General features: G+C 49.5%; 1 protein-coding gene across 2 annotated transcripts in view; it reads right to left on the bottom strand.

The window, feature by feature from the left end:
- Positions 1-1,877: 1,877 nt before the first annotated feature.
- Positions 1,878-25,844, bottom strand: part of CCNJL (cyclin J like) — a 46,516-nt gene continuing 22,549 nt past the window's right edge. For both annotated transcript variants that reach the window (XM_090289698.1, XM_090289697.1), the window contains exons 3-6: positions 22,832-23,045; positions 7,036-7,338; positions 5,301-5,460; positions 1,878-3,950 (exon numbers count right to left, since the gene is read on the bottom strand). In XM_090289698.1, coding sequence (XP_090145824.1) covers positions 3,527-3,950; positions 5,301-5,460; positions 7,036-7,338; positions 22,832-23,045 — 1,101 coding nt within the window. In that variant the 3' untranslated portion in view covers positions 1,878-3,526. The remainder of the gene's footprint in view (positions 3,951-5,300; positions 5,461-7,035; positions 7,339-22,831; positions 23,046-25,844) is intronic.

The raw sequence follows: 25,844 nt of genomic DNA on the forward strand, positions 1-25,844 counted from the left end.
TCCAGTTTTTCTGGAAACCTGAAGGTTTGGCAACAAAGAGCTTCCATCCCTGAACGGTGTTACTGGCCAGAGCTGAGTAGACGCCATATTCTCCAGACGGACACTGGCTGCACAGTCCCCACCAACAGCCGGACTTACTATTGTTACCTGCCTGCTCCTGGTGGGCATTTGGACTTGAGACTCCTGTCAAATGCTATGGCCTTTCTGCTGAAATTCAAGTCAAAAGGTCTTTCCTGCCCAACAGAGAATGAGGTAATGAGGGCTGGTAAAAAAAAAAAAAATTTTTTTTTAAAGATTTTATTTATTTGTAGAGAGAAGGGAAGGGAGGGAGAAAGAGATGAAGAGAAACATCAATGTGTGGTTGCCTCTCACGCACCCCCAACTGGGGACCTGGCCCACGGCCTAGGCATGTGCACTGACTGGGAATCAAACCTGTGACCCATTGGTTTGCAGGCTGGCACTCAATCCACTGAGCCACACCAGCCAGGGTTGGGGCTCGTAAGATTCTTTTTCAGGTACTTGGTGTCAAAACCAGCCCACAGGTGGGGTCCGTTCCAAGGGATGCTCCTGGGAAACTCCAAGCCTGTCCCAGATCTCCACCTTCACAGATGGGGCTCAGGGAACCCCTCCCAATTCAGACCCTATTGGGGACAGACAGGGGGAGCCTTAGATCGCGTTAGCCCAGGGCAGATATGCAGGAAGCTATGTTCTGTATTTCTGTCTGCGGGCAAGCACGCGCTGAGAGAATGCTTGCCGCTGTGTAAATGAGAGGCATGGATGCCAGAAAACTCTTTAATGAATCCATATCCATTCTTCCATCATGTCTTCCCACTGAGTGAGTGGGACAGCTAGGAGTCTCACTCACTCAAAACCCTGGAGGCAGCACTGGGCAGCGGGGCAGCTCCAGACTGCCTGGGTTTGAATCATGGCTCCTTCTCCACAGCTGTCCTTAGGCGAATAACCTCTGTATGCCCCACTCTCTGACCTGTAAAGTACAGCTAATGAAGTTCCAGCCTTACAAGGACAAGGACAGCAAAGTCCTTAGCATGGTGCTTTATCCACAGTAAACACTCAATGATGCCCGCTGCTATGGTTAGTGCCACCATCACCAGGCAATGCTATTCTATATATTCTAGATAGCTTAGAACACAACCATCAAACCAAGTAAACCAATCAACAAGATCACCTCAGGAGCTTTTAACCGCTATGAAGAAAATAAAAGGGGGTAATGACAAGGGTGATTAGGGGGTATGACAAGAGTCCCCTTTGGCAGGTTACATGGGAGCTGAGGCTTCTCAGCCCTGGCACTATTGTCATCTGGGACCAGATAATTCTTTATTGTGGGGGCTGTTCTCTGTGTTGTAAGATGTTGAGCAGCATCCCTGGCCTCTACTTGCTAAATACCAGCCCCTTACCTCCCCAAACTGTGACAATCAAAAATGTCTCCAGACACTGACACGTGTCCCCTGGGAAGCAAAAGGGAGCCCTTCTGAGAATCAGTGAAATGAAGAAGAGAATTCAGGTGTGAGAACAGGTGGTGGAGAGATGGACATGAGGAAGTACAACCGTGACTCTGACCCTAATCCAGGCACTTGCAAGGTTGAGCCAATCCCTTAAAATAAATCTTTTGCTATATATATAATAGATTCTGTTTCTCTGGAGAACCCTAACTGATTCAGCAGTAGAGCTGGGATGTGAAGCGTTAGTCACCCCAGCTGCCCATGTCCCCAGGGAGACCCAGCCCAGTATGAGCCAGCTGTCTGTCACCCGCTCCCCACAAACTCCGCAGGAGTGAGACCCCTCGGGGGCCAGTGTGGAAGGGCGTGGGGTGCGGCTGGCTGAGGGAAGACGACGAGGAAGAGCACTTAGAGGCCGAGAGCAGGTGACATGTTTATTGCGGGACACCTTTTCCTCGGGACCCCTCACAAGCTGCCAGCCACAGAATAGACAGACACAACAACTTGGAATCCAAACCAGTCGCACATAAATAGGAGGTTGGCAAAGGAAAAAGAGAAAAAACAAACGAGCGTGCAGTGTCCCGTGGGAGCGCGATGGAGCAGCAGTGCCATACCCACACCCAGTCTCTTCTCAGTCCGCGTCTGCGCGCAGGCCGTCTCCGGCTCGGAGCGTCCCTCGGACCCGGCTCAGCAGCCCGCCAGTCCCCTGGGCAGGCAAACGAGTCAACAAAGCCAACATGGGTTCTTCTTAAAAAACAAACATGTGAAAAAAAAAATGCTTTCGTGGTTCTTTCCACCTCCCAGTTCTGTTGGGTGAACAATGTGTCCCCCGTCCAACCAAAAAAAAAACAAAAACAAAAACAAAAAAACATGCTGAGCACAGGCCGTTGAGTCAGAATAAAATCATATTGCACATGGCCACTGGTGTGGTCCTGAGAGTCCCCTCGGTGCAGACACCCAAACACCGGCTTTTGATCCAAATGATCACATGCCTGTCACTGGGTATCACGCACCCCCCTGCCCACTTCCCAAATCCAGCTGGCCTTACAAACACATTCCACATCATTACCCTTCGCCAAACTCAACGCTGAGGCTGGGTTTAAACTCATGCACTAGAAGCAGGTAGAGGGAGGTGGGGATGTTCGTGTTAAACCTTTGTCTACCGTTCAACAACCTTTTATCTCTGGGTGGTTACTGAAGTTCTATGGGTGAACACAGCATCTGAAATGGGGAATCTTCTGGAACCAAGAGATAGGAAAGTGGTTCTCCCCCAAACCATACACTTTGAAAAGGGAGCTCTGCTGTTACCCACCGGTCAGTCCCAAGCCAGGGTTGAACCTACAGCCTGTGCGTGGGACAAGGCAGTGTGGCAATCAACATCGTTTTTCTCCAAAGGAATTTTCAAGTATCACACAATCCCTGATACAGTATGTAAACAAGACTCCTTACTGAACAGAGAGCTAGGTCACTTCGGGAAGCAGCAGCATGGGAAATGTCTAAAAGGGGGGAACAAGGTTTTATGGTCAATAGTAAAGGCTAGATAGCTGCCCATTGTGCCTCAGAAGCCAGGCACTCAGGCCCCAGCCCCACACAGGCCCCTGCATGGGGCACCCCCCGGATCAGTCGGGGTCCTGAGGACATGTCAGGCTGCCCCTTCTTCTTCAGTGGTGTAGCTGCCATGGGCAAAGAATAAAGGAGTCCTTGATGCTGAACACCGGACATGCTCGCAGACTGGTGTCTGCATCCAGTTCCTGGTCTCCTGGCCTCTCACCAGGTGTTTCTGGATGCTCTGGGCCCGTGGCTTCAGGGGACGGCCACCAAGCCACCGCCCTGCACCGCAGGCACACGTGGAAGACGTTTTCCAGAGGAGTGCTCTTGGGTGAGGGATCTCATTGACTTGTTTTGCTTTGGGTCTGTTTATTTAAAAAGAGCGCAGACCCTCTCCAATCCAGGGCAACGAGGCTCTGCGGGGATGGCCTCCCCGTCGCCTAGTCCTGCTGAGCTTCCCTCGTTGGTGTCCTCTTCCTCTGCCTGGGTCCCCAAGGCCTCCCTGGGTGGCCCAAAGGGCCCTATCTGTCAAAACAGTCTGTAGGGAACGCATGGCCCCCGCTGAAGTAGCTGCTTCTGTAGGTGGTGGCGAGGCAGTGCCTGGGCTCGGCTGCGATGGCCATCTGCATGCTGAGGGACGTGGGGAGGGGGACGGGGCACACGTCTAGGGACTGCAGGGAGGGGTACGGGGTGTGGAGGGATGAGCCAGTGCCTCCTGAGAGCAGGCTCCCCGAACAGTGGGCCTGCAGCGAGTCCCGATAGGCCAGACACAGGTCCTGCACTGGGGTCTGGAACTGCCCCAGGGCCACCGGTGTTGGCTGGCTGAGGGTGGGGTAGGCAGGTGGCTGGAACAGCATTTGGGTGGGGGCTGGGGATGTGCCGGGCACCATCGCCAAGGCCTGGCTCTTGACTGTGACGGCATCCTTGAGGACATTGTCGTAAGCTCTGAAACAGAAGGACCTGGGTGAGACTCAGAGGTTCAAGGCAGACACCTGAGAGCGCCGCCACCTGCCTGGCTCAATGGGATCTGTGTGCTGTTACCGCCGGGCCCCGTCCAGCCTTGCCTCAGTTATTGCCCGACTAACCTCAGGCCTTGGATCTCCGCCCTGTAACGACCTCTTCTGACCCCTCAAGGCTAGCCTCGCTGCCCTCCAGTGGCGCTGCCCCACCTCACAGTCACCACCCTGGGTGGTAACTTCCGGGTTACTCTCTATCCCTGCACCAGGCCGGAGCGTGAGCTCCTACGAGGAGGACCCCGTCTGCGCCTGCTCACTGCTGCGTCCCCACACCTGGCACGGCTTAGCCAAGCCCCACCTCTGCCTTTGAGGCACTTCCAGCGGCTCTGTCCCAGCAGGGTCATCCTGAGCTAACGGATCCCAAGCAAGATGCCCACGGGGCCTAAGTTTCCCCATCTGTGAAGGGGAATGTAAGATAGGAGCCAATGCAGGCTGCTGCAGGTCTGAGCAGGTGGCTATCCCAGCGCGACAGCCATGAAGAGGCAGGGCTGGTGGCTAAGAATCCAGGGGACCCTGTCGGCACTCAGACCACACTGCGTTCTCTGGCTTTGGGTAGTTTCTAAAAGGCACAGGTTTTAAAACAAGGCCCAGGGAGCAGGACTAACATTTCAGAAAAAATGAGACAAGGGCAGCTACATCTCGAGGCCAAGAGGTGGCTCTTTAGGGATCTGGCCCCCTGTTCAGTGGGGCCAAGCGTCTAGGAGATGCTGCCACCTGTCAGGTGGAAGAGCAACTAGATGCAGTCAGGCAGGACCTTTCTGTCCTATCAGTCCTCCTCCTTGAGGTCACCACCAAGCCCTTTCACCTCTGATACCAGTTTCATGGTGTTGGGTCTACGATGCCTTTAAGCATCTTCTCTGACACACTGAATGTTTTGTCCCCAAGATTCCCAGGGATCCTTGTAAAGAAGCTGTGGCCTCTTAAGTGAAGCCACTCTGGGCTTAGCTGGCTAAGAGGTCAGCTTTGTGTCCACATCTGAGATAACAGCTTGTAATGAGAGGTCCTCAATGCGATCATCCACAGACTGACTGACTCACTGCAGCTCAGATCAAAGAGCGAGACACGCAGGAGGTCGTGCACACAACCCTTCTCTCCCTCATCCTTGACCTGAAAACTAAACCCAAAGCTGCCCAAAGTAGGAAGGACCAACTCCCCACACCCCAATGCTATCGGCAGTCCCCATGACCCATGTCACGTGACACACTAGCTGGGGGGCCCGCCATAAGCCTCAGGCTTCAGGAAATTGCCTGAGTTGGGCCAGAACTGGAGAGGGACTTACACCAGCAGGATCTCGATGCAGGTGCTGAGATGCTCCAGGGAGTAGTTTGAGATCCTTTGCAGGTCTCTGGTCCAGTAGGGAGAGAGTTGAAGGCAAATTCTAGAGGCCCCCACGCAGGCCGCAGCGACCACAGAAGGCTGGAATTTGTAGAAAACATGATCTGAAAGAGAATCAGAGGGAGTCAGCATCCTAAAGCCTCTCCTGGAGGTCCGGTGCTCGCCCTACCCGCGCTGCATGCCCTAGAATCAGAAGAATCATCAAAGTTGGTTACTGCTGTGCTGCGCCAGCCACCCCCCCCCCCCCCCACAATGAAAAAGCGCAAGCAGCAGCGTCAAGTTCTTGAGTCTTAAACAACCTCGGCTCTCAATCTGGGATTTCAGGTGTCAGCCTAGAGCGGTGACTTTCAAAATATGGTCCACGGCTCCTGGGGGTGGCAAGGGGTTTGCAGATGGGCTACAGCTGGACCACAGAACACCTGTCCTTTCTTTGGTTGTTAGGTATGAATGACATGCCATTTCAAAGGCTGCTTGTTAATAGTAACAAAGCCTGGACCACAGCAGGTACTCAAAAATCTGTTGAATCAATGAATGCATGAATGAATAACTACAGCAATTTGATATTCATAACTACCATTGGCGTTTGACTTGCATTTACTGAGGAAGCCCCCGCCCTGCTTTACTGAAGTATGGTTGACAAATAAAAACTATACGGGTGAACGAGGTGCATAACGTGAGGCTCTGGAATGTGTATACCTTGTAAAATTATCTGAGAAACCTTAAGTCCCGCACTAAGCTGTCTTACAACTTGGCAAAGCTGGTGCTACTCATGTGCAGAGGCAAATTATTGAAATTCCCCCAATTTTCCTGAAGGGTACCTGGTTATCAGTGCACTATCATGCTGTCTTAAATTGTCTGATTTTCAATGACTTCAAATCTTGCCTGTTAAAATATAAAATCAGTCAGGGTGGTATTAGGGTTATAGGTGCAGTCCCAGGGCCAGACTCCCCAGGCTTAAATTTTAGCAATGACCGTGGGTGACTGCACCTCTTGAGCATCAGTTGAGGAAACTGACTTGCAAAATGGGATTAACAGACATGATTTTTAGGTGGAGTCATTGGGAGATTCAAAAGAGGTTAATGTATGCAAAGCACTAAAATAAGGTGCCAGGTACGTAGTCAGCGCCCAATGAATACCTGATGTGTTGACACTGTTACATGTGACCATTTTGGTTTGTGGTAGGTTACTGGGTGGTTGGTTGAATCAGCTGTGGTTCTAACTCAGTATTTTACCTAACACCTAGATTTGAAAGAGTGAGATTCAAATAGAAGTCCCCAAACAGGATAACCTAATTGCTAAAGCAGGTGTAAACATAACCACCTCCCCCACCCATCTGTATGACAGCTCTTCCAGACTGACCCACCTGCAAATCTGTCCTATTTAGATCTGCAATGTTGCAGGTTACCATAAAAAACGCACCAGGTGACACTAAGTTTGTACCACACCGGTGGCCCGCAGTAAGCTGCTATTTCCCTTTGACACATGATTGGTAACACAGTGGGTGAGTCCTGGCTCCTTTTTTGTTTATCCCTTGCAAAGTGGGAGTGACTTGGGTGGATGGGCTCCAGCCAGGCAGGAGGACTCCCGGGGTGGACATGCATGTGTGCCTGTTGGCAGCCCCTAACCCCAGCCCCTGGGTGGGTGAGGAAGCGGTGACAGGTCCCAACATCGGGCCCCACCTTGCAGGGTGACCTCTAGGAAGTAGTGGGCGTACTCCTTGAGGCACTCTTTGGTCTTGCGGGGGCAGGTGGCAGGCCAGCTATGGCAGTGCTGGTCCTTCTGGCTGACGGAGGCCAAGAGGTAGTAGTCCAGGAAATGGGCGGGCGTGGGCAGGCAGAGGTTCCAGCCGAAGGCCTCCAGGAGCACCAGCTCCGTGCTCAGGAGCTCCTTCTTGGTGAGGGTGACGTTCTGGCTGCTCAGGATCCTTGTACTGCTTATCTGCTCCAGCTTGGGCACATGGTCTTCCCTATCCTCGAATTTACCTGTGGGAGAAGCAGAGGTTACTGGGAGACAGCACTCGCCTGCACCCAGGAATTTAATAAAGGGTCACCTAAAAGTGCCTGGATGGTGCTGGAGGGGAGCACAGGAGGCCAGGAGGCCCCACTGCCAAGGGGGTACAGACATATACACTGGATCTGTCGAATCTGAGCTTGAATCCCCAAGCCCTCACTTCTAGCTGTGTGATCATGCATAGGTATCTTACCCTCTCTGTGCCTCAGTTCTCTCATATGTAAAATGGAACCTGGACCTCATAAGGCCTTTGCCAGATGCAATGACAAAATGCATACCCAATGTTCAGGGTAGCACGTGGAACACAGAAAGTACTCAAGAGTCGTCAGTACCAGCAGTGAGGGCCTGGAGAGCGAGGGGCGCTCTCCTACCTGGTCATGACTAATTCAACCCCAGGACTGCTCAGACAGTCAGGTCGTGGTCAGAATAAGCCTGCAAATCTGACCCTGTGCCCCTAGATGTGAAACGCCTTTCAGTAGCTCCCTGTGACCTCAGTGTTGAGTTTAAGCTCCACCAGTGGGGTTTTTAATTTGGGTCCTCTCGGAAGCAGAGTGCTTGGCAGGTGAGCCTAGGAAAGACTGGGAGGCAGGAGAAGACCGCAAAGAGAAGAAAGCCTGGAAGGGTCCTTTACCAAGCATGTCACCACTGTGGACAACTGGAGTCTGTCCCTGCGAGAAGTTCTGAGAAACAAGACAGAACATGAGCCTTGGTCATGGGAACCAAGGCTCTGACGTATCAGCCCTGGCGTCATCCTCAGGACAGAGAAGCCACCAGTGGCCGCAGGGGGTCAGGCCCGCTGAGGGTCAAGGTGCTGGAGTTTTAGGGGGAAGAGGGATGGCCTCCCTTGTGGGGGGCTCTGCAGCCTTACACCCCTCATGCTGGGGAAGCCACACACACCTGGCTGGGGCCTCTGTCAGTGCGGTTCTCGGAGGGCACCCCGCTCTCCTTGCTGACAAGCCTCGTCTATATAGCGCCTCCGTCTGCAGGACGCGTCCCCGTCCCTTCTTCACCAGGCTAGCCTCGCCTTGTTCTCTTGCCTTCAGTCACTGCCTCTTGGAAGCCCTCCCTGACCACAGTCCCCACCTATAGCCCCAAGTCCTGGCCTCGCCCCGGTCACCTGCGGCCTCCAAAGCCCAACCTCACTGGGTTCGGAAAAGCCGCTGAACGAGTGTCGGCAGAGGCAGCTGTGCTCAAAGCTCGCGTCTGTGCCAGTGACGGGAACAGCCCAGTGTCACACACCTGTGCACAACCGCCAGGGCTTCTGACCCAGTTCTCATCAGGCATTTGTGCTTCGTAGGAGCGGTAAGGAGGAAACCACGACAGACGGCCCTACAACACCGGCTGCAGGAAGGCTCGAAAGATGTCGCCGAGAAAGGAAACGCTGACTCTGGGAAGCCTGTGTGTCCATCTTCTCGGGGAGCCTGACAACATCCACTGAGCGGACAAAAGTGTCACGGCAAGAACCTCTGCTCTTCCACCGGGAGGAGCTGAGCGAGCGGAAACGGGCCACACGGCGAGGAGCGGAGCCCTACCCATCAGGAACCACCTCTAAAACACGCCCCTTCCCTTGCCATCACACTCAGGGGCGACTCAGGCAGGTAAAGGCAAGGTCAACGCTGCCCAAGGGAAAGTCTCTTATACAGCTGGATCCTGGGCTGGGGCCTGGCTGGCCTGGCCTGGCCTCCTAGCCCCCACGCCCTCCACCCTTAAACACAGGACCCAGCCACGTGGAAACTCTGACCCCCTTCCGCGTGTCCTCCAGCGTGCAGTTCAGAGGCCACTGGACATCATCCAGGCACTCTTCACACTTAGATTGCTTGTTTACTGTTAAGCATTAATATTCCTGGCCAGCAGATCATTAACAGGTCCAAACCCCACGAAGACAAGAGCCATGCCCACCTATTTGCTTCCGTGCCCCCACGTCCCAGAAGAGTCCCTGGCACACAGTAGGTGCCCAATGAATATTCACTGAGAGAAGGAATTGTTCTCTCTGGAGAGTGAAATGCTAGGCCATTTGAATTGTCCTCTGATGATCTCTGATTATCTGTAGTCCCCCCCCTTTTTTTTCATGATCATGTGTTCTTTGTACAATTTAAAAAGAAATGATACATTTTTGTGCAAAACTGTGAAGGTTTCCCTGAATTTTGGGCTGAACTGAGCCAACATTGGTCACAGGCATTCAATAGATAAGGGAGCTCTTCCAAGGAGCAGAAGGTGGCTCAGTGAAGGTCACAGTCACTGCAGAAACATGCATTGTGCTGGGGTGGTACTAAGACCCCTCACGGCACTGCTGGCAGCCAGCAGTCTAGTCCGACTGGCAGGTGCGCTCCATCCGATTAGTCTCCTCCCTGACCTTGGTGCTTTTCAAATCTTTCAGGGCTTTGCTTTTCCCCCCAACCACCAGGCCCAAGAGGATTACCGTGAAATGGAAGCAGCCATAATTACTGAGTCTGAATTCACCTGCTGCCTCTTGGGGACCCACTAAGCTACAGGCCAGAGCCAGGCACAGGGGGGTCTGATTGCTCAATGTGTTGGCTCTGAACCTAACAGCACGAAATTCCACAGGCCTTCCATTCCCCACCTAGGAAGATGATGCCCCGGGGGGGGATGAAACAGCCATGCAGAATGGGAATAGCTCATGTGCCCAGCACACAGCTGCATGAAGTCCTGCGCTAGGCCGGGCACTGGGCTTTCTGCTGGACATGCACCAGATCCTTCCAGGGAGATTCTGTTCAGATCCCCAGAGACTCAAGAGAAAAGGCTGAGACTCAGCTCCGCATTTAGCAGCGACCTCACAGCCCCTGTTCCTAACTGCTTGCCAACCGCCCCAGCTTAGCGACTATTTCCCAGCACAAACCATTTCACAGCCAGAAAAGATTTTATGAGTTTCCTGGTCTTGCACGTGCCTGGCAGACATTTCCTCCCCTCCTCCCATGACCGTGAGTGGGGCTTGTCCTTTGTCCCCAGTGCTGCTGCCACCAAGCACCGCCACTCAGCTGCTTGCTTCTTATCGACAAGACAAACGGCACAGACAACAGATGCCTGGGAGTCTTTAGGCAGGTCCCCCGGGAGGTGCAGGAGACAGAAGTCCAAGTCTTTCCAAGTCAGACAAGAGCCACAGACTCTCTTCAATGTGTTCGATGTATTTGGAAAATTTTCAAATCCACAGAAAAGATGAATTTAGATGACCCTTCACCCAGATTCACTAATTGCTTGACACACGCTTGGTTGGGATGTGTGTGTGTAGGCAAGCATGTAGGTAAGTATTGGTTCTGCTCAATCATTTCTAGTTAAGCTGCAGATGGAACGTGCCCCCCTAGACACTTCAGCATCTACCCCGGAGGTCATTTTCCTATATAATCATAATGTTATTACCAATCTCTTAATTCAATAACATTTTCTAATATTTAACCCATATTTGGCAATCTGCAAGGGTCCCCAAAATGTCTTTTATAACCCTTTCTTTTTTTTTTTTTAAAGATACAGGATCCAACAAGGCTCACATATGATATCTGTTAGGTCACTTTAGTCCCATTCTTTCTTTTGTTTTTCATGACACTGACTCTTTAGATGAATCTAGGACAGTTGTCTCATAAAAAAAGAGAGAGAGACTGGAAGACTGGCCTCCTATTCTGGAGTGTCTGATTGCTTCTTTACAATCAAACAGTTTGGGCAAGAGAACCAGAGAGGTGCTGTTCTGTGCTTTTCACTGGAACACATCAGGAATTGTATACAATGTCAGTGTGTCCCTTCAAGAGCCATGCTGCGTTCAATCGGTAGGTGAACATGCTGCCCCAGACCTCTCCGTTTTAAAGGGACAGTTTTCCTGTGACGTTAATAAGCAGTCTGTGAGGTGTCAGCTTGAAACTCTATGAATATCCTGTTTCCCAAAAACCTTCAATAGTTTGACATCCATAGGTGATCCACTCTCCTGAATAAATTACTACATTGGGGTTGAAAAATGAAATTTTAACAATTCTATCTTTCCATTTATATTTTTATTTTTAGATGTTCACTTTGCTGCAAATTTGGTCAGCAGGAGTACTATCAACGTAAGTTTAAGATTATTAAAAATCCTAACCCAATTAAAGCACTCACCCTGGGTCTGGGAGGCCAGGCACACCCTGGAAGCCCTTAGTGTTGGTGGCTGGTAGTGAAGGTGAAACCTGCAAACAGCACCTTTTCAGACCCTCAGCTCACCCAGTTGCCCGCTGCTCATGCCGCCCCCAGGAGCTGGTGCACAGGGAGCCGGGGGGGATTCTTGGCAGGTCAATTAGTGGACCCAACTCTCTTTCTCTCTCTCTCTCTTTTTTTTGCATTCCAGAATAGCTTTTGTAGTACCTCCAAATTCTGACAAAATACAGTACATATATCAGTTTTGTTTACAGCTATCAGGCATTTTTAAAAACAATTTCCAGTTTTGTCCAGATTCAGGAAGTAACAAAATTAAACTCTTATTTTTTTCTATCTGGGCTAACAGCTCTAAGATATTCCTAAAAAAAGAAAGAATATAACCAGAAATTAAAAACTGTTAAAACAGTTCATAGTAACAAAACTATAAGTGACGGGGCTAGTGATTTACCTTTCTTAAGCTTCTAGTTTTTAAAAAGATTTATTTATTTATCTATAGAGAGAGTGGAAGAGAAGGAGAAAGAGAGGGAGAGAAACCTCAATATGTGGTTGCCTCTTGTGCGCCCCGCCCCCAACTGGGGACCTGGCCTGCAACCCAAGCATGTGCTCTGACTGGGAATTGAACTGGCGACCCTTTGGTTCGTAGGCCAGTGCTCAATCCACTGAGCCACACCAGCCAGGGCTAAGCTTACATTTTAAAGGTCTCCCTTAATGAGTGCGTCTCAATAGATTTTTTTTTTCTTTTTTTTTTTGGTTGTTAACAACACCTCATTTACCTGAAACACACCCAAGTACTTTATTATACACAAGAAAATAGCTTAAAACGTTTGGACCTACACTCTTAAGCAGACACTAGACCACGGTGGCAAAACACTATCCACCCAGCAGGCCCAGGAGGGGTAGGCACAGACTGGCTTGTAATCATTTTTAACTGTATAGTTCAGTGGCATTAAGTACATTCACACTGTTGTGCAACTAATCTCTTTTCATCTGGCAACACTGAAACTGTAGACCCATGAGACAATCGCTCCCTTTCTCCCTCCCCCAACCCCTGGTAACCACCGTTCCACTCTCTGTCTCTGTGAACTGACTACTCTGAGGACTGGCTTTTCTTCTTCCACCCACTGTCGTTGTAGCGATCAAGCCTTATTCAGACCAAACAGGATTCCTGACCTGTCTGAATTAGGGCCAAGAAAAACAATACTTTCAATCGCTTCCACGAGGCAAATAAAAACAGGCTTTATGTTGGACAATTTTAAATACACCAAAGAAACAGAGAAAATATTATAATGAACGCCCAAGGACGCATGACCACGCAGCTCGAACAATCATCCACATTTATACTGCCTTTATTTAATTTTATTATTTTTATTTATCGATTTTAGAGAGAAAGAGGAAGCCGTGAGTAGGGGAGAAAGACATCGATTTGCTGCTCCACGTATTTATGCCTTCATTGGTTGATTCTTATAGGTGCCCTGACAAGGGATCAAACCCACAACCTTGGCATACCCAGATGATGCTCTAATCAACTGAGCTACCCAGCCAGGGCAGAACCAGCTTTTAAAGCAATATATGGCTATTTTTCTTTCCTAAAAAAAAAAAAAAGCGTAATGTCTTTAAAAACAGGCAGAGCTACTGGCCAGGCTCTGCTGGACACCAGGAGTGAATGCTGCAGTGGCTCCAGCTCCTCCCCCAGACTGTGACTTTGAACTCCACCCTCCTGCTAGTGGGTCCAAGGTTCCCAGAGAAGGAGGGAAAGGAGGGGTCCAAAGCGTTTCCCAGATGGGTCCTCACCACTGGGGCACGACTTAGCAAGGGGCAGGGAGTTTCCACACCAGGATGTGAGCTCCAGGGGGCTGGGCAGCTGCAGCCCTTCTCCACCACAGCCCTGCAGGCTTCTGAAACCCCAGGAAGCCCTCAGGGAGGGCAAGCCTCCCTGCACTGATTTGTTGTGTCCTCCAAAGCATCCTGTTCATTCTGGTAACAACCCTAGGGGGTGGCGAGTGTTTTCCACAGTAATCAGCAGCTCAGAAAAAGGTGGAGCTGCCCCCATCACCCAGCTAGCCCGAGAGGGACAAAGTAAAGCGAATAGTCTGGCTGTGTGCTGCATTAGGATGGGACCACATCTGTCTCATAGAACCTTACAGGTCCCCATCACCTAGCAGAGCATCTGGCCTAGTAATGGTAATAGTTAAAGAGCTGCATTTCTTTTTAAGTGAATAAACAAATGGTTCTGAAAGTCCAGAGCTTTCTAAACCACAAGTAGGACATCTCTAATACAGTCATGAGGATCCCTGAAATCCCAGCCTCTCCACAGTAAGTGTATCTGTCTGGGTGCAGGAATTCCCATGGAGGAGGGGGTCAGGGCAGTTGCAGCGCCTCCCCCACCTAACCGCCCCATCCTCCACAACTACTCTTGTCTTCATCTTCCCTCTGCTCATGCTATGTGGTCAATTCAACCCTGGAGCCTGTCCACCAAGGAGCTGTACGATCAACAAGGCTTAGTTTTTTCTTCTGGTGACAGAATTGAAGCTGAAGAGTGAGTCTCCACTGGTATCCCTTCTATAGTGAAGGACCACCCCAATGTTGCCCAAACCAGCTTTTCATTTAAAAAACAAAACAAAACACCTCTTTAGCTTCTTATAGCTATCAGAGGCTAGAAGGGTGCTCCCTACTCATCACCAAAAGGTGCACTTGCTCAGACGTCCAGCACACAAGTGCCTTTCCAAGGAACCAGAGACAGGTTTTGAGCAATTTGACAGAGAAGGCAGGAAAGGACTCAGAGGCCAGCAGCGTCTGAAAGGCTGTTTCACTTCCCAATGCGACACAGGGGGCCAGAGCGCACTGAGCTGGCTATCCTGGGTCCTAGGAAGCTCAGCCACTCACAGCCGTGTGGTCTGGGGCAAGTGTCCGCCTCTGGGGCCTGCCTGACGTGACGACAGACGTAGACAGGACCGTGGTGAGGACGGCAGCAGACTCGGCGCGCTCAGTGCCCAACAAACGCTGGCGCTGCTCTGCTTCCTAAACCTCTGCACCACTCCGACCAACCGAGCAACCACGGTCACGGGCTCCATGACAGATCAGTTTCTGGATAGGATTTCATGTAGAGGAGAGAGAAATCCAGACAGAGCAAGCCCACCCTCCAGCTCTAAGACCGTTTTTACGGCGTCTTCAGGGAAGAGAGGAAGCTATGAAGGCCACAGGGGTGGGGAGCTGGGGGAGCCGCTGCCACTATGCCCATCAACACCTGCTGCCGGCATGGCCAAGATTGCTGGTCACCCCAGGGACCCGGAGGTTATGGAATGTCCTGGAGAAACAAGCCTCCGATCTCAGCCAGACCTGGGCTTTCGGGGCCGACTGGGTCGATCTGGTACCTTCCCAGGCTGAGTTCACTGCCTTCCTCAGAAAACAAAGAAAAAGCGCTCTTACCGAGCCTCCTTCCTCTTAAAAGCAAGCCTGGGTCTCTGGTCTCTGGGACACAGAAGTCCTCAATAGACACTGAACGAAGGAAGGAAGGAACGCACATTCCTACAGGCTGAATCAATTCCTGAGTGCTACGGTGGAAACAGAGATTGTGGGCCATATTTTCCTTCGAGAGGAAACTAAAAATGCCTCCCAGGTCAGAGGTGGCCCTCAGCCAACTGGGTCACACACACCGGCTTCCCTTCAGGCTGCGAGGATTTGCTGTCTCAGGATGCAGCAACTGGTGTGACGATTTCACATGGTGGCTGCGGCAAATTTCTGGCTCAACGGACCCAAATAATTTCACTGACTGTCTAAAAGCAGGGGCCACTTGTCATATAAATGGCCGGCATCTGGAGCCAGGGTCGAGTGAGGGCTTCGTGCAGAGAAGTGGAGTTGTCTCCTATAATAAGTCACTGCAAAGCAGAACGTTCACACCCAGCTGGGCCGGGGCTGCTCTGGACCAGGCCTCACGAGGCCAAGACTCCAGGAAAAGCAGAGCAAGTCCTCCCGGGCAGTGCCAAAGGCGTGGGCACCGCAGGTCCTGGGACCTTTGCTCCAACCTCTGCTGGGAGCAGGAGGAGGAGGAGAGGCAGGCCACTTCCAGACATGAGACCCAGTCCTGAGGGCTGACATTCTCACCCAGGTCAGCTAACATGTGGCTCAGAAAGCGGAGCTGAGGGTCTCCCAGCAACTTCTCCACAGCTGGCCGAGTCTTCCCGCTGCAGCCACAAAAGGAGGTGATCTGCTACCGGATAAAGGTCACTCAGGTGTAGTGGCTGAGAACAGAGGCGCAAGCACAGCTGCCTGGGTCCCCATTCCAGCTGTGTACCCTGGGGCCAGTTACTTAACTTGACGGGCCTCAGTTTCCTCCTCTGTCAACCAGGGCAAATAATACTGCCTACTATTGGGTTGGCCAAAAAGTCTGTTACGTTTTTCCGTAAAATAAAAAGAGACATTTCCCATTCTCACCAATATCTTTATTGATTTGGATATTTTGAGTACGTCAGCTGTCTCCCACTACTGGCTTCTAGTGGGTACAGGCCAGGGGGGCTGCTAAGCATCTCCCAATGCATAAGGCAGCCCCACAGCAATGAATTATTTCGCCAAAATGTCAATAGTACCAAGAAACTTTGCAAGCCACTTTTGACATGTTTAATCAGTCACAGGACCTTCTCCATACAATGCACAGATCTTTTTTTGTTTCAATCTTTCTTTAAATAATAAAGCATAATATGCCAGAAATGCTGTGTATTTCCTTCCATCTTCAATATTAAAATGGCTGCACAAAAATTCACCAATTTTGATAAGATTTTAAAAAATGCATGCTGATAGGACATCTGTCACAATACAATCTAACAAAATTGTTTCGAATGAAGTTAAAGACAGCTAAGCACTACTAGAACGCTAAGCACTATTAGAGCCACTGTATAGATAAAACTAACTGAACTTTTTGGCCAACCCCATACATAGAATTATTTTGAGGATTAAATGACTAAATCCACACAAAGAACTCAGACCACTGCCTGGCATATAAACACTCATTAAATATTCAGCCCTTCTGTGATCACTGAGGCCAGAATCTGTCCTCTCCCCTCAAATTTTGAGTATATATTTTAAAAGGTACTGGGTTTGCAACTGACTTTCATTCTTTACATGTTTTTTCTACATTCCAATTTTCTATAAGAAATAAATATAACTCTTCTGCTGAGGAAAAACAGTTTAAACTTCTCAGATGACAAGATGCCACTGATAGGATCCTCGAAGCCAGAACTGGCAGAGTAAATGCCAAAGAAGGTTCTAGAACATGGGTCTGCCTCTCGACCAAGACTATCCCGGCATAAACCTGCTTTACGAGTGCCCACAGGTCAGGAGGTATCAGACTTTCCTAGAAGAGTTCCAGAAACCCAACATGTGAGTGACAAAGAAGAGACTTCCTGTCTAGACACTGAAATTCTTATAATTAAAATGAAGACTTAGGAGGCAGGGAGAGGCAGGCTCCTTGAAGACAAGCTCTCAAAAATTCAGGCCAACACAACTGCCGTAAAAACGGTCTCTTCTCTCACCACCCAGGGGTGTAACAGGCTGGTGCAAACCAGCCGAAGCTGCCTTGCTGATACTAATAACCAGTGCCGACTGGGCAGTGGGTGCCCAGAGAAGGTTAGGCTGTTGTATCCCAGGGAGTGAATTCTCCACTGCGTGGTCTCCTAGGCGAGGCAAGGACGAGCTATAATCCGGAAAACCCTCCCGGTGGTTCTCCCAGGGAACAAGGGACCTAGTGAAGGAGGACTCCAGAGTCCGCTTCCACACCAGCAATAGCAGGAGAATGGGTACACATCAATGCTGGCCATAAACAGGGCAGAAGGTACTACAATACAAGTATTTACTACAGGCAGGGTTCAAGGTTACGGCAAATAAAAAGAAGATAAATACAAACACTTGGCTCCAGCAGCCACACTACATACGGCATAAAGAGCAAACGGTGCCTGACGCCAACGTCCCGGTCAGTTTCCCACGAATTGTGTGAGCCAGGCTGTTTTCCTAACAGGAAGGACACTTGGGTTTTTCTCAGAAGGGCAATTAGCTTATTCTTGGCATGTACCCAGAGACCTGTTGGCTGTCTGCATTGAAGGCTGCCTCTTCAGGAGGGGTACTTGGTCTGTGATGCGCTCCCCTGTCTCCAGGCTCAGTGCAGAGTAGGCACATGTGTGTGAAATGAATCATCTTCAACCACAGAGACTATACACATTCCTTCCCAGGGCTGAACACGGTGTCTCACATGTGGCAGAGGTCAAATGAATGTTTCTGAATGATTTACCTGTGTGGGGTCAAGGGCTCCTGAACACTGCATGGTCAACGAACGTATCCCTCCACTAAAACAAAAAACAAAAAACAAAAAAAAAAAACAAAAAAATCAAACCCTCCCTGGACAAACAGGTCTGGGCAGTAGACTTGCTAAGACAAATTATAGAATTTTGGAGTTTGCAGCCTAGCCAGCTGTCTGACAGGCCCTCACACAAAATCCTTCCCATGAAAAGGCGCTAAGCCTGCCACTCTGCAGAGATGGCAACAGGAATTGGAAAATCACCCTGTCCTTGCCCACTGTGCTGTAAGCCTGTAGCCCCAAGTCCGGATGTGCACAGTGTGGCCCTCACGTGACACACCACCTTTTCCAGCCCGCCCTGTGCTGGGCGGCCACCAGTACGATGCCACCAATGAGAAGGGGCCCCACGCATGTTGCAGCAGCTTTCAGAGGATACGATCAACAGTTATCACTTTATGTGCACATAGCCTATCCTGACTTTGGAAACATAAACCCATGTCTGGGAGGAAATGTCCTATTCCTCCTGGGCACACTTGCGTGAGACGCAAAGAGCTGTTAAATTATTCCTGCATGGCGGAGCCACATTTCTCTGCAGGTTTGGGTTTAATCCTGTAAGTAAATCTCACGCTCTGTCCGAAATACACCCCTGAAAAAGGCCACCTGGAAAAATCGCCCCCCTCTGCAGGTGCTGCTTACAATGAGTGCCCAGAGGCATCTCAAGCATCTGGAGAGTGGAGAGCGGTGGGCTTCACCTCCCCGGGGAAGGAAGGCAGCGCCATCCGTCATACTTTCTACCAGGCAGGATTAAAACTGCTTTCAAGTTTCCAAAATCTCCAATGGGTGACACTATCCTGCCCCCCTGCCCTGCTGTCAAAGAAGCTGCTTTTCAGAAGTAACAGTCGCCAAATGATCAAACCGGGGGTGGGGGGAAAGGAGGGATGCAGTGGTGAGTGCTGGGGTGTGAAGGTGGTTGGTTCACTGGGAGAAAGGCCTCTAAGAGAGCCTCCAAGGCCCAGCACACAAGCACCCGGCAGGCAACGGCTTTTACTGGTACCTGGCCTACCAGATGTGGCTAATGGTTTCTGGCTTTAGGAGCCTTCAAAGCAATTGGTCCGAGGACTCATTCCTCGCCTGGACATCCTGGACAGGACCAGGCAGAAAGGCAGAATGCAAATGTCCATTTGTTGTTTCACTTATTTATGCATTGATTGATTGATTGTTGTATGTACCTTGATCAGGGATTAAACCCAGAGCCTTAGGATATCAAGATGATGCTCTAACCAACTGACTTATCTGCCAGAGAAAATAAGTTCTTCCTTTTAAAGCCAAGCTTCCCTAGCAAAAAGGCCACTGGTCCCAACTCTTGCCCTCTGAGATTCTCTCACCTTCTCTCCTTTTTCTTGCTGCTCCGTGCCCTGAGTTAAGGATGCAACACCCCATCCTCTCTGAACAGCAAGAACCAGGCAAAAGCAAAACTCCAAGTTTACTCCCAAAGTTCAACACAGAATTACCATTTGACCAGCACCTCCAATTAGGTTTATACTTAAAAATCAGTGAAAACTGATACCAACATGTCCACAGCCCAAAGTGAAAATGACTCAAACATCCATCAACAGACAAATGAATAAACAAAGGTACTACATTCATAAAATAAAACAGTATTTAGTCATAACAAGGAATGAAGTACTGGTACATGCTACAGTATGGATAACCTTGAAAACATCTTGTAAGTGAAAGAAGCCAGACACGAAAGGCCATCTATTATATAATTCCCTTTACATGAAATGTCCAGAAGAGGCAAACCTGTACAGACAGAAGATGCATTAGTGGTTACCAGGGGCTGGCAGTGGGAAGGAATGAGAAGCGACTGCTTAATGAGTATGAGGGTTCCTTCTGGGGTGATAAACATGTTCTGTAGCTACACAGAGGTGACAGCTGCAAACAGTGTGATTGTACTAAATGCCACAGAATTGTACACTTTAAAATGGTTAAAATGGTGAATTTTGTGTTGTCGTATGAATTTTACCTCCATTAAAAATCATAAAAATAAAACTCTGAGCTGTGTGACCTTGGGCAAGTTATTCCACTTCTCTGAACCTATAGAATGAGCAGATGACAGCATGCTCACAGAGGTTGCTTGTGAGGATTCCATGTGATGTGTGTGTCAAGTGACTGGCACAAGGCCGGGTATACAGAAAAGGACCCGGAAGCAACATAGCTGCTGTCACCAGAATGACTGATATTGATGTCACACTATCCCAGTCAGCTCACATAAAAGCCAACTCACCTGAAAGTTGTGAGGTTTCCATATTTTCAAATTATCCTTTTAATGAAACAACAAAAAGACAGTTGGGGTAGGGGTGCTGCATGAGATGAAAGATTCAGAGAGGGTGGCTCTCCTCAATTTATAGCATATTTATAGCTAGACTATTTTTAGTGTCAAGTAGGAAACCCAAACAATTAACTTGGTCACAGAGAGACAATGGGATGGCCTTGCCACTGGTCCTCCATGGAACAACCCATAAGCTGGTTCTTTATCCACCTCCTTCCGTAGGCCTGTAGATATGGGTCCTGTTTTATGGGGGCAGAAGGGCCTGTATATAGGCAAAAAGGCTCCATCTGTACAAAGGCCTTTATCTGGAAGCAGCTCTCAAAACCAAGCACTGACGGGTGGAGCAAGAACTGTGGCTCTTATCTGTCTGGGAATTATTTGGTATAGAATTAGCAGAACTTCAAAGTCCTGAGGCAAGGTGACCCCCCTTGTAGCTGACAGTCGCCTGGGGAAAGGGGAGGGAGGAATGAATAGGATTTCAGGCTGTCATGGAAACTTTTCTTTCCTTGGGCCTCTGAGCATATGGCAGGTGTCCTGAAATCTCCGGTCCTGCCGCCTGAGGCTGGCTGCTGCCCTCAGACATGTGGGTGGGGGAGTCTGCCTCTCTGTCTGCAGGGTCCCCTCCCTCAGCGATGGCCCCGGCAGCACAAAGGAGTCTCCAGTGTGTGCCTCACATCCCAGCTCCCCAGACAGACGCTTGGGGAGAGCCTGCGTGGTCCCATGGAAATCTAAGTCCCCTGCCCCCAGCGGGCCTCGATGCAGCCCACAGATCACAGACAGCAGCAGGCCAAAGGCCACGGTGCAGGCTCCTCCTGGGCCGCCTGAAATGTGATGCCCATTCTGCCCTCGCAGGGGTGTCTTGCAAGCCCCGTATCCCTTCCCAAGACTGCAGCAGAGTGCTGCATGTTGCTTTGTGACTTTGAAGCAGCAAGCAGGGTGGACTCAGCCAGGTTGGCTCCTCTGTGTAACACGGGAAATCCAGCTGGCTCAAGGTAGAGAAAATCACACATCGGGAGGCCGTGAAGCCAAAGTAGCCAAAGGGATTAAAAATAACAGCAGGTGGAAGGTGCCAGGGTGGAAAACAAGACAGAATTTTGAGAAGTCTAAAGCGCGTGGAGCTGGGTGATCGTGCCCGTGGGAGTCCGTGGCAGTGTGCCAGGAGCAGACAAAGCCACAGGAGGAGACGCACCCCATCTCCTCACAGCATCAACTGGGCTCAAGGGTGGGGGAGCACGCCCATAAAATAAAACAGGACAGTAACATACTGTGGTAGAGACAGTCTGATTAAATTTTAAGAAAATACTAGATGTCTAGGAAATATCATGATGGCTGGGCCACCCTGGGGCATTCCACTCGTTTGTATTAAGGGCGACCTGGAGAAGCATGGAAGTTCAGGTCCAAGGAAACCCTTGCTCCATTTATTTTGTTTAGCCAGTACATTTTTTTTTTTTTTGAGGTCTTACTATTTGCCAGGCTCCTTTTCCTCCCTGAAACTCAACTGTTTAGTGGGGAAGTGGGTGTTAATTAAAAGTATGTGATGCCACCGTGGCCAGTGTGGCTCAGTTGGTTGGAACATCCTCCCGTCAAGTGAAAGGTTGCAGGTTTGATTCCTGGTCAAGGCACATGCCTAGGTTACAGGTTCGATTCCCAGTTGGGGCAGGTATGAGAGGCAGCCGATTGATGTTTCTCTCTTACATTGATGTTTCGCTCCCTCTCTTTCTCCCTCCCTTCCCACCTCTCTAAAAAGTCAATGAGCATGTCCTTGGGTGAAGATAATAAATAAATAAATAAATAAATAAATAAATAAATAAATAAATAGTACGCGATGCCATGAGACTTACCTGTGGAGGGCAGCGGAAAAGGCTTTCTTGGGGGTGGCAGCTTGAGTGACATTTAACCAGGACCAGACAAGTAAGGGGAGGGAATAGGAAGCTCCCCAAGCACAGGGAACAGCATGTGCAAAGTACTGTGACAGAAGGGGCTTTGACTGGAACCCAGAGAACAAAGAGGGCCAAGGCCTGAAGTTAGAGAGGCAGGACCTTGACAGTGGGCCTTGATCCTAATAATGTTGGTCAACCAGGAGGCAATTTTAAGTGGCACAGAGGCGTGGCAGACTTATGTTTTAAGTAGATGACCTGAGCAGCAGCGTATTCACACACCCTACCAAGGCAGACAGATGGGCAAAGCTCTACTTACTGTATTTTTAGTGAGGCCTCTTTAAAGATGCAAAACCCAAGAGGGCTGTCCCCAGGTCTGCTGACTACATAATAGGTCCAGCTTAGGCCCCCCATCAAGCAGTCACATCTCTAAACACCTCTCAGAACAGTGGTTGCTAAGGTCCCCCTCCCAGCACATTCAGAGGCCCCATACCAGGAAGCAGGTTCCGACACTGTGCAATTCTGGGCTCATCTCTTATCTGCTATATGAGCTGGGTGACCTCTCTGTGCTTTGGTAAAATGGGGTACTAAACGTTATCTTTCTCCAGGGTCATTGTGTGGATTTCTTAAGATCAAGAGGCTAAAATCCTTATCACTTAGCCTGGTACATTACAGATGCTAAAGAAAATGCTGATGGCTACTACTGATAGCGTTAGTTCCCACTCAGCTAAGGATGAGCACAGAAGATGTGCACTGGTCACGGAAATGCACAAAGGCTGGGGATCACCCAGGCTCACTGAGGAGGAGGCAACCCAGGGCAGGAAGCAGGTTCCACGTACTTGCAAGCAGGAGGCAGGAGACCGCCACGGCATACAGCTGTTTGGAGGTGCTGATGTTATAGCGATCCAGGAAGTGGTCCAGCAGGTAGACAGCCAGGTGTCGCGCCGCGGGGCAGAGCTGGCAGTGGCTGCTCAGCAGGGTCAAGATGTCAACAAAGAACCGGCGGCTCTTCAGGAGCGGTGAGTGGGCTTGGAAGGCAGGCAGCTTCAGTTCCTGGAACAGGCAGGGCAGAAGGGGGGTCAGGGCTGCCTCCCGAGAGCCTTGGATGCCCCAGAAAAGCAAGAGGTGGGAGCCCGCCTGGTGGCTGGTTAGGGGCACCAATTCCCTCCACACCCTCTTTGCTTCGAGTCCCAGGATGACAGCCCCTCTGTTCCAGAAACTCCTGAACCCTGGGCCATCGACCCCCACCCCACACAGGCTTGGAAAGTGTTGGGTCTTCACGATGACAGGGGCAGGTGAAGGAGACAATTGGCTCCATGCCCAGGGAGGGGCTGGCTCCTGGAGACACATAGGCCGTAACAGGATGCAGGAGATCCACATCCAAATTCGGGTTCCGCTATTCCACCAAGCTGTGCCCCCTGGTCACCTCCCTTCGCCCATGTTTCCTCCTCAGCAGCTGAGGATGAAATGAAAAATGAATATAAAGCACCTAGCACCCAGCAACCCCTCAGGGCCCATGGCTGAATTCCCTCTGCGCCTGGCACTGTGAGAGACAACTTTAAAAAAATTCAACATAAAAAAGTTGTTAAGGCCCTGGCTGCTGTGGCTCAGTGGATTGAGCGTCGGCCTGCGAACCAAGTGTCGCTGGTTCGATTCCCAGTCAGGGCACATGACTAGGTTGCATGTCAGGTCCCCAGTTGGGGGCATGTGAGAGGCAACCACATTGGTGTTTCCCTCTCTTTCTCCCTCCCTTCCCCTCGCTCTGAAAATAAATAAATACGATTTAAAATAATAATAATAATAATAATAATAATAATAATAAAAGCTAACAATAGAAAATATATATATTTAAAAAAATTTTTTAAATAGTAATACAAAGAACGCCCAAACACTCACTTGTCCCACCAAGGAAGAGACTTTTACTTTGTAATGTAAGCATTGCCATGTTATCTGAATTTATCTGTCTAACACAAGACAAGCCAACAAAATATCAAACCAACCAACATGTTTATGATAGAAAAAATTGTCTTATATCGCTATCATATTTACAATTTAACCAAAGTAGACCAGGCACAATTTATTTAGGAAATATCTTAGCAACGTCTTGTCAAATAGGGAAAGTAAAGAGATGCAAAAGTGAATAAAAATAGGACAGGAGAAGCTGCCAGGTTCATTGGGGGGGGGGTGAGCAACAGCTCTGTGCATTCATCCATTTATTCACTTCATTCATTCAAGAGGTAGTAATTCATTCATTTCACTAAGTAAGTTTCAAGGACCTTCCATACATCAGGCTATTATTCTAGGCACTGGGAATACAATGTGGAATAAGACAGACGCAGGACTAAATATAAGATTAAAACTATTAAACTCTTAGAAGAAAACAGAAACAAAACTTTATGACTTTAGGCAATGATTTCTTTGCGATGACACCAAAAGCAGAAGCAATGAAAGACAAACACAGCTACACGGGACTTCAAAATTAAAATCTTTCATGCTTCAAAGACACCATTGCGAAGGTGAAAAGACAGCCCACAGAATGGGAGAAAATGTTTGGAACTGGTGTATCAATAAGAGACTAGTCAGAATATAGAAAGAACTCTTACCACTTAACAACAAAAGATAAATGATCCAACTTAAAACTGGGCAAACGTCGGAATAGCTATTTTTCCAAATATACAGAAATGGCCGATAAGCACATGAAAAGATGCTCTATGTCACTAGTCATTAAGAAAATGCAGATCAACATCATAGCGAGACACCACCTCACATCCATGAGGATGGCAATCAGAAAAACAAAAACAGAACCTAAGTCTTCGTGAGGATGTGAACAAATTGGGACCCTCATACTGCTGGTGGGAAAGCAACCCAAAGGCCCATCCAATGATGGATGGACAAACAAAATGTAGCATATCCATGCAGAGAAATAGTATTAGGCCATAAACATGAATGAAGTACTGATATATGTTATCACATGGATGAACCTTGAAAGCCTGATGCTAAGTGAAAAAAAAAAGCTAGTCATAAAAGACCACATATTGTATGATTCCATTTATATGAAATATCCAGTATAGACAAATCCATTCAAACAGAAAGCAGATTTTTTGCTACGGAAAGTGCTCAAAGCCTGAATGAATTAGTTCCTCTGCTTACGTTTACACAGGAAGAAGCTGAGTTTCAAACAGTCCTGTAACGACACCCCCTCTGGCTTTACTTAACCAGCCACGGATCTGAGACTGGAAGTCTTTTAGTGTATCCCCACCTCCCCCAACCTTTTATTTATTTTGTAATCGCGGAGAAGGGTTTTTACCCCAAACTTCACTTCTTGATATATGATTTCCAAACAATGTTCTCCCATTCTGTGGACTGACTTCTTTGTGTATTTTTCATCTTCATCTTCATTCTTTGATGAACTTATTTGGCAACCATGGGACTTCAAACTCTTTGAGGGCGGGGTCTCATCCTTGTTTTGCCACCACCCTCATGTGACTAAAACATGGTCAGGTGTCCAAACACTAAGCAATGAAGAAATGAGAGGCAGCGGGAGAGGAAGGGAGGAAATCAGGACAATGGGCAGCAGTGAGAACAGAGCACCCTGGGCCCGCAGAGGAAGGGGTGGCGATCTGGAGAGAGAGAGGGGCAGGTCAGTGAGGACTTCAAGGAAAAGAGATCTAAGTGGCCAAGTTTTCAAAGGACGTCTAGGACTTGACCGTTGAAGCTGCAGGGAGGAAAGAATGCTCAGCAGGAAAACCAGCCCCTGCCAAGTCACACAGGCATCCCATCTGGGAATCCAGAGGGCTTGGAACAACCAGACAGGTAGGTGGGGCAGGCTGGGAGGGCGGGCAGGGTCCCAGC

This window comes from Furipterus horrens, unplaced genomic scaffold, assembly GCF_987537825.1.
Source record: "Furipterus horrens unplaced genomic scaffold, mFurHor1.1.pri manual_scaffold_10, whole genome shotgun sequence".
Lineage (NCBI taxonomy): Eukaryota > Metazoa > Chordata > Mammalia > Chiroptera > Furipteridae > Furipterus > Furipterus horrens.